Genomic DNA, 8,628 nt, shown 5'->3' with positions numbered 1-8,628 from the left:
ATATCGTAAGTTTATTATACACTAGATCATCTTCATACTCATAAGTTTATCCAACAATTTATACTTGAGTTTATTCGTAAGTTTATTCTACACTAAATCATCTTTATACTCGTAAGTAATAAACTCACAACTTTATTCGTAAGTTTATTCAACAATTTATTCAACACTAAATCATCTTCCTTTATTAGTGTAGAATATTGCTAGTACTAAAGACAATGACTTAAACTCTTGCAGTTAGAATCGTTATGTGGCTTAGTCAAATTTTCTAACATCTTTAGTGTAAAGGGTAATGTTAGGGAGACTAAAATTTTAATCAAATTGTGTAAACCAAATGATGCGGCTGTTAATGATTAAGTTATTAATTAACTATCAATTAACGTGCCTATTTCTTATTGGTGACACATCATTTGGTTTGTAAATTTGGTTTAAATGTTTTGTATACCTAGCATTATCTTAGTGTAAAAATTGGTTGTTTTAAAATATTTGAATCCTTAGATCATATTAATGTAGTGTTAATTATTTTTTAAAATAGGTCTATATGATATGATTTTCACAATGAAGTTTACATGTACGAAAGTTAGGAGTATAGAATGGGTAACCATTTCAATCTTCAAGATGTTACAATCAATCATATAAATAACACCTTATTTTCCACGAACCATTCTTGGGTGAGCGATACACTCAGTACATGTCTATTTGGGAAATCATGGAATTAGATTTGAGCAAATGTCACTTCCATTCTACGTGTCGTGTGGATAATGGAGGGATAGCTTATAGGTCATATCTATGTATTTGGACCATTAAGTGATAGGATAGTGAGAGAATTAAGGACCCAAGACTTTTGGCGCCCACGTAGGTCCTATATATAAGGGTTGATTACCCCTTAGAAGCGGTCGGATCAAGGAGAGAAAATTACATTACATTATTGTAAAGTGCTCTTGTAATCCACATCAAAATATATCAAATCATGACAGTGGACGTAGCCTATTTTTTAGGGGTAAACCACTTAAATTCTTTTGTTGTTCATAAAATAGCTTCATATCCAAAGCCCTCCGAAGGTTTACCATACTTGTTTTTGTTGACCTCCTAGTTTTGAGCGTTAACACCTTGTGACTCATTGTGGTGTAGATTTTTACAATACAATGATGCATTTACTTAGGTGCACAAGGATTTAAGATAACCTACACAATGGGTGAATCAAATTCATCATCTGCGAGAGTCAAACCTTGGACTTCTCACTCATAAGTGAAGAATACTACTAGAATGTAGTATTAAGTAGCTACTGCTACAAATAGTTATTAAAATATGAAAATGGGTATTGTACATGAAAAATACGTATGTGTATTATTCGGCACCTTTTCTAAAATAATACATTGAAAAAAATTCGGCCATTTTTTTATTTAATAATTGTTTTAATTAATTAATTATATGTGCACAATGCGTAAATTTTATATGAAAATAACATGTTATAAAAGTGAACAATACGTAAGTACGGGTATTGTATTTTGAAGTTTTAGTATCTTGTTTATACTATTCATAGTATTGAACACGAAAGTTTAATAAAAAAAGAGAAGTGTTATTGGCATTCCAAAAATCTCATTCTACACATCTATAAGTGCATTTTTCTTTTCAAATATAGAAAATTTGAAGTGTAGAATGAAATTTTTGAAGTACCAATAACAATTTCCTAAAAAAAAATACATACGTGTTTAATACATATATTATTATACGCGAGTTTATTAAATATGTTGTGGCATAGTTAAAGACCCATTGTAAAAGTAATTGGTAAATATATATATATATATATATATATATATATATATATATATATTGTCAAATTAGTTAATATCCCTTTCATTTGACAAAAAAGAAAGAAATTATGCCTTGTAATTTGCAACAAGCAAGTAAAAGGATGGGCAATAATGAATCGGCTCACACTTGGAGTTAGAACAGTTAAAAGGAAAAGGATTCTCTTGATTACTCAACGATGATATCTACCTAAAAAACAGAGTAAATTAGAATACAAATAGTCTGGCAAAAAAAGAAGGAAAATAAAAATAATAAATAGAAATTAATATGCAAATCCCAATCGGACCAAAACTGACTATAAAATGACTCTTTTTCTCTCTCTCCCTCAGTCCCTTCATATACTCTCTCTCACTACTCTCTTGCTCCCACACCTCTGTCCTGCCCTCTGCTGCATTTTGGCAAGAGGCGGAACCGGCATTGGTTTGGCACAGATCTTAGAGAGAGAAAGTGAGGGGAGAGAGAGAGAGAGAGAGAGAGAGAGAGAGAGAGAGAAATCTTTTTTTGTTCTGTACTTTCTACTTCTGAGTGAAGAGAGAAAGAGAGAGAGCCAATCTGTATTTTTGTGCCTTGTTAATTCCCTCTCTGGGTTTTTTCCTGAAATCAAAAGATTTTCCGGCCCATTGTTTTGTTTTTCCCCATATAAAACCTTGAGCCACATTCACATTGCTCACATTTCATACAAAAGCAAGAGAGAGAGAGAGATCTGAACAACCAGTTTGTTCATTAGTATCTCTGTCTCGTTCTTTTCTAGAGAGAGAGAGAGGAGAGAGAGTGTGAAGTGGGTACAATGGCTGATACCACAACCCAAATTCTGATACCAGAAACGTTTCAGAGAGGGACATATGAATTTGCAGGGCAAATTGGGCTGACATGGGAGCTAATCAAAGCGCCATTGATAGTCCCTCTGCTCACAGTTGGGGTCTATGTCTCATTGGCCATGTCTCTCATGCTCTTCTTTGAGAGGGTTTATATGGGAGTAGTCATCGTTCTCGTCAAACTCTTCTGGAAAAAACCAGAGCAACGCTACAAATACGAGCCCATTCAGGACGACCTTGAACTGGGAAGCTCCAATTTTCCTCCTGTTCTCATCCAAATCCCCATGTTCAATGAAAGAGAGGTATATTCTTACACACATATATGTCATATATATGCTTGTTTTTGTTGCTATCAAATTCTCTTTGTTTTTTGCCATTTTTATTTTCTGGGTTTGTGAAAAAACCAAATGAAAAGCCTTAAAGTGTGGTGCTTTTTGGGCAGGTCTACAAGGTCTCCATTGGAGCTGCATGTGGACTTTCATGGCCGTCGGATCGTCTCGTGATCCAAGTCCTTGATGATTCAACCGACCCTACAATCAAGGTAAAAAACAATTCTCCCAAATCTCCAATTAAAAAAAATCATCCTTTCAATGGGTCCTCTTCCTTTTAGTCCATTAGTTAGAGCTCCAAAGATCTCAATGTGTTGGATAAAATGCCACACTGAAAAAACACCAATAATTGAATGTTTTGGAGCAACCCTTTTGATTTCAGACCCAATTTCTGACATGGGGTTGTTCCAATTCACAATGTGCAAGTGGGGTTTCAATAAAATCGGCAAATAAATAATCTGAAATTTTTTGCAGCAAATGGTGGAGCTGGAATGCCAGAGGTGGGCAAGCAAGGGGATAAACATAAGGTACCAAATCAGAGAAACCAGGGGAGGCTACAAGGCAGGTGCCCTGAAGGAAGGACTCAAACGCAGCTACGTCAAACACTGCGAGTACGTCGCCATCTTCGATGCCGATTTCCGCCCCGAGCCCGACTACCTCCGGCGAGCCATCCCATTCTTGGTCCACAACCCAGACATTGCCTTGGTTCAAGCTCGATGGAGATTCGGTAATTAATTTCTGAGTTTTAACTCCAATATCTGATTTTTAATTATTAAAATTACTTTATTGTTATTGTTAAATCGTTAATTATATGATATTATTTGGTTTATTTACGATTTAATTGCGCTAATTATTTTTTTCCGGAGAGTGTCGGTGGTCTGGTTTTCTTGGATTTTTCCTTTTCTTTGGGTTTTGTTTTCGTCGGCGGGTTCGTTTGTTGGTAGTTTGCATTAGTCACGCGGTCGGGCCCACTTAGCAGCCCTTCTTGGCTATGTCTTCTATTCTTGGTATGATATTAAAAGTTGTTGAATACTTAAAAAGAAGTAAAAATTTTCAATCACTTGTATTATAACACTTAGTGTACTGGTCGTGCTCCTGAAAAATTTCTCATTATTTCTACACAAGGGTTTGGATTGGGAACCATATCAGGAAGTACCGACACAAAATTAGTGTGATTCTTATTTAATTTGTCAGTTTTAGTGCCATTAATCAGCGTCTCTCTTTCAGATTACGTTTCAATTAGCCTAATTTAAAGACAAATGTTTTTGTGTTATATGGTATATAGTCACACTGTTAATCGAGTCGGTGGAACAACTGTATAGAGTAAAGCCGTGATTCCAATTCACGTTTTGGCCGTGATTCACATGTTTGACAACACAACAACGTAACATGTCATATTGACAAGAAAATGATTTAACCTAGTTTTAAATGACGTGAGAGTCCTTTTAACATAGGATATCAATCCTTATCCTCCCCTAAGTCACAAAAGTCAGTGTCACCTTCTTCATGTGATCCGGCACGATCAGATGCTGGACATGCGGGGTAGGTTTGTCATTTTGCTGCAAAACAAGTAAGGTGGTTCTGTTGACATTATAAGTTGGGTTAGGTAAACCCCGGATTGTACGGTTTAAACGGTCAGCTACTCTGCGAGATGCCGGAACATGGTCAATTTCCGGAAAGTAATTGGGGCAGTTACGTCATTTTACCTGTCCCCAAGGGTGACCCTTGGTTGCTAGGGCACTGTCCACGTGGTGTTTGCTAAAACTGGAGGGGCAGTTAGCCCTGTGGTGGACCTCTTTCTCTGCTTTACCGACACTTTGGTTTGTTGTGCTCATGCTGTCGTGGCCGACCCTCGTTTGTATCACGTGACCACGAGACCAACTCCCCACTTTTCCTATTATTGACGGGGTCCACATATTATCTAATTCTTTGAATTTACTTTAATTATTTTACGGTGTGCACTTTCTTTTTCTTCTGTCAGTATTCATATGCGAGTGAGGTCAGTCGGACAAAAGAGTGTCTGAATTTACTTCTTCGTAATTTAGAATAGTTTTGAACACGGTCGCTCCAATGCTAAATTTTGGTATGTGGTTTGTTTTGCAGTGAATGCGGATGAGTGCTTGTTGACAAGAATGCAAGAGATGTCATTGGATTACCATTTCACAGTTGAGCAAGAAGTTGGCTCAGCAACTCATGCCTTCTTTGGCTTCAATGGTAAAGGCCTCTAAATTTTCATTATTTTTTCAAAAACCATTTGTCCTTTTTTTTTTTAAATTTTATTTCCGGTAATATGTCTCTTTCTTTTCTTGCTGCTTATTAATTAAAAACGCAAAATAGTTGGTGTGTGAGAGTGAATGGAACAGATGAGAAAAGTAGAAAATTGACCAAGTCTGCAAATGCAGGCAGCCATGTTATGCTGCCATCATCCTCATCATAATTATTTACATAATCATCATCAAGTTTTGATTTAATATGTTTTGGATTAAACAATGCACTGGTTAGTCTGGATGACTTCTGGCTTAAAACCATACCGATGCAGACGTGACTTTTAAAACACAAGTAAATTTTAAGGTCTTATACAGATAGTCAACTGAGAATCTAATTGTCAAGTTACTAATAAGGTCACAGTAATTACTAATTACTTCTTCTTCAAGTAACTTTCTACTGTATTTATTTATTTTTAGATTTGTAATCTTGTAGTTGACATATGAAAACATTGCAGGGACTGCTGGTGTATGGAGAATTGCTGCTATCAATGAGGCAGGAGGGTGGAAAGACCGAACGACAGTGGAGGATATGGATCTTGCTGTTCGTGCTAGTCTGAGAGGCTGGAAATTTTTGTATCTCGGTGACCTACAGGTATACTGCATTGTACAAATTATGTGGTTAGTCCGTAGCGGTTCAAGTTTCAGGGAAATTAATTACATGACATGAGCACAATTCCTGATCATGTTGTTTGTTTCAGGTGAAAAGTGAACTTCCTAGTACTTTCAATGCCTTCCGTTTCCAGCAGCACCGATGGTCATGTGGTCCTGCTAATCTGTTTAGGAAAATGGCGATGGAGATTATCAAAACTAAGGTGAGTTCATTGTGTTTTTCTAATGAGATTTCTCCTTCTTCCTTCATATTTATATCTTCTAATTGTGTTTTTCGTATGGAGCTGCAGAAAGTTACAGTGTGGAAGAAATTTTATACCATATACAGTTTCTTCTTTGTCCGGAAGATCATTGCTCACATGGTGACCTTCTTCTTTTACTGTGTTGTACTTCCTCTGACCATTTTGGTTCCTGAAGTTTATGTTCCAATCTGGGGAGCAGTATATATTCCTTCCATCATCACCATTCTAAACTCCGTTGGAACCCCAAGGTCTCGCACTTGATTTCTTGATCAGTTGTCTTTTGTTATGTGTTCTTTTATAGGATTCACATATTAATATTCTTCTTGAAAATTACAGGTCAATTCACCTTCTGTTTTACTGGATTCTTTTTGAGAATGTGATGTCTTTGCACCGCACCAAGGCGACATTGATTGGCCTGCTAGAAACTGCGAGATCTAACGAGTGGGTTGTCACTGAAAAGCTTGGAGATGTTGTCAAGAACAAAGCAGCAGAGGCTGCCAAGAACAAAGCAGCAGATGCTAACAAGACTAAACCTGCCAGCAAACTCTTCAAAAGGCCACGATTCAAGTTCGGAAACAGGTAAAATTTCGTTAAAAACCTTTTGTTCTTTCTACCGCAGACTTTCTGGTACGCTTATTTTATTTTGTCATGTGCAATGTGCATGGAAATTTGTAACTATTTGCATTGACACCACATTTTAACTGGCAAACAGAGAGCTCTGTCTCTTCTGCATAACTCTAAGAATTGGCACAAAACCAATCACATGCTCCTTAACTTTTTTTTTTTTCAACAAATCTTTGCTTTGTTTTATAAACGTTGATAAGTTTATTAATATACAAGAAAGCATCCCGAGATTGTTCGTATACTCTTTATTTTTTTTATTACCATTCTCACCTAATATTCAATTTTAATTTTTAACAGGCTTCACCTTTTGGAGCTGGGATTCGGGGTGTTTCTGTTCATCTGTGGATGCTACGACTTTGTGCACGGGAAGAACAACTACTTCGTATACCTCTTCCTCCAAACCATTACGTTCTTGATCTGCGGATTTGGCTACGTTGGAACCATCATCCCCAGCTCTTAGTGGCAGCGCTTCGTGGTTAAATTCTATATAGGTTTTATTGACACAGACCGGTCAGTTATTGTTTCTCATGCCATGCCAGCATCGCTCTCCTCTTCAACACAGATTTAAGTAAGTGGGGTTCCTTAAAACTCATCTTGCCGGCAAAAAAAAAAAAGGAAAGGAAAGGAAAGGAAAGGTTCTTACTGCGTCTTCCTCAACGAATCTCATGTCGTCGTTCGAGTAAACTTGGAAATTTTCAGAGAAAGAACGAATGGTTGAATACATTATACAGAGTGAATTGTGAAGGAAGAGGCAGATGTCATTTTCTTTTTCAAGGGCAAGGAGATTGTAGTATTTTTCTTTTAAATGGATTGCTTGTAATTGTGAAGTTTTGTTCTTCTTTCTTGGTTTGCCTCTTATAGTTTTCCTTGGATTGTGGGGAATAAGCTCTTGGGTTTGAAAAAGAAAACAAATTAGTTGAACTTGTAATCAGAATTTACTTATCATTTGATAATCATCATATATGAGTAGTGATTTTAGATTGTACCAATCCAATTTTTACAAAGTAACCATTTTTTGACAGGACAACTCTTATCCGTTGATGCAGTGTGATCGTCACATGCATCAACGACTAGGAGTCGACTATTTGCTTGTGTGTTGGTGACTACGCTAGGTATAGCAAACTCTTTCAATCATAATGGAAGAAATTAGAAAATTCTATTATGGTGTAGTATATAGCATTTCACTAAAGCAATGGATAATTGGATGTTTAATTAAGTATTCAATGAACAATAATCTAGTGACCAAAATACCGGTGTATACGATCATCTTAAGAAATGGTTAATGATTCATTAAATTTCTTTTGGCCTACTGAATTTTTTGGGAACTTTTTACCATGAGAAAGATTTATAATACGAGTACACTGTTAAAGTAGACGGTATAAGTCGTGCTCTTTAGATAACTCTGACTTTACTAATGATTATTAATTGATAACCAGCATGCAATGTAGTACAACAGAAAGTCTGGGACATGCACGTTTCTTGTCTGACTCAGAGTCAGAGATTTGTCGCTCTAAGGACCCCACTTGCATATGGAAATTGTGGGCTGTGACATAAAGCACTAGAAGCAGCATCCAAGAAGATTGATGAAGTGCATTGGTTGGCTATTTACAGCACACACACTTAGCATATCTTTCACATCTTTTTACTGAAAAAGTTTACCTGCACGCTTCTGTTATATATGAATTGCAATTGATCTAAGAGATGGGATAATGAACTATCTTGCTACACAATATGATTGTAAAACTGAACTATTAACTAGGTCAGATATTTTGTACGGTTTGAATTTACAACTGACAACGCAAATTTATTGACAAAAGAACATTTGGTATGTCGACAATAGAAAGGACCAGACGATGCAGAGTATCAAGAAGTAACAAGGAGATAGGAGTGAGGATTGAATACGAGAAAGTATCAAAGCGTGTATGTTATAATT

General features: G+C 36.4%; 1 protein-coding gene across 1 annotated transcript; it reads left to right on the top strand.

Annotated features, from left to right (window-relative positions):
• The first annotated feature begins 2,090 nt into the window (after positions 1-2,090).
• Positions 2,091-7,684, top strand: LOC137715373 (glucomannan 4-beta-mannosyltransferase 2). Its single transcript, XM_068454677.2, has 9 exons — positions 2,091-2,926; positions 3,067-3,165; positions 3,428-3,680; positions 5,057-5,167; positions 5,676-5,812; positions 5,919-6,032; positions 6,120-6,319; positions 6,408-6,650; positions 6,993-7,684. Exons 1-9 carry the CDS (start codon positions 2,597-2,599, stop codon positions 7,153-7,155), a joined length of 1,650 nt encoding a protein of 549 aa, XP_068310778.2. The 5' UTR covers positions 2,091-2,596; the 3' UTR covers positions 7,156-7,684.
• Positions 7,685-8,628: the final 944 nt, after the last annotated feature.

Source organism: Pyrus communis, chromosome 3 (assembly GCF_041283825.1).
Source record: "Pyrus communis isolate YQ-2024b chromosome 3, ASM4128382v1, whole genome shotgun sequence".
NCBI lineage: Eukaryota > Viridiplantae > Streptophyta > Magnoliopsida > Rosales > Rosaceae > Pyrus > Pyrus communis.
Note: the sequence above shows the minus strand (reverse complement) of the source record. Positions and strands in the feature narration are given on the sequence as shown.

Excerpts from the sequence above, each read along its gene's own strand:
- LOC137715373 (XM_068454677.2), top strand. The coding sequence starts at position 2,597 with ATGGCTGATACCACAACCCAAATTCTGATACCAGAAACGTTTCAGAGA. Across the intron at positions 3,166-3,427 it reads CAACCGACCCTACAATCAAG|CAAATGGTGGAGCTGGAATG; the intron begins GTAAAAAACAAT and ends AATTTTTTGCAG. Across the intron at positions 5,168-5,675 it reads TGCCTTCTTTGGCTTCAATG|GGACTGCTGGTGTATGGAGA; the intron begins GTAAAGGCCTCT and ends AAAACATTGCAG.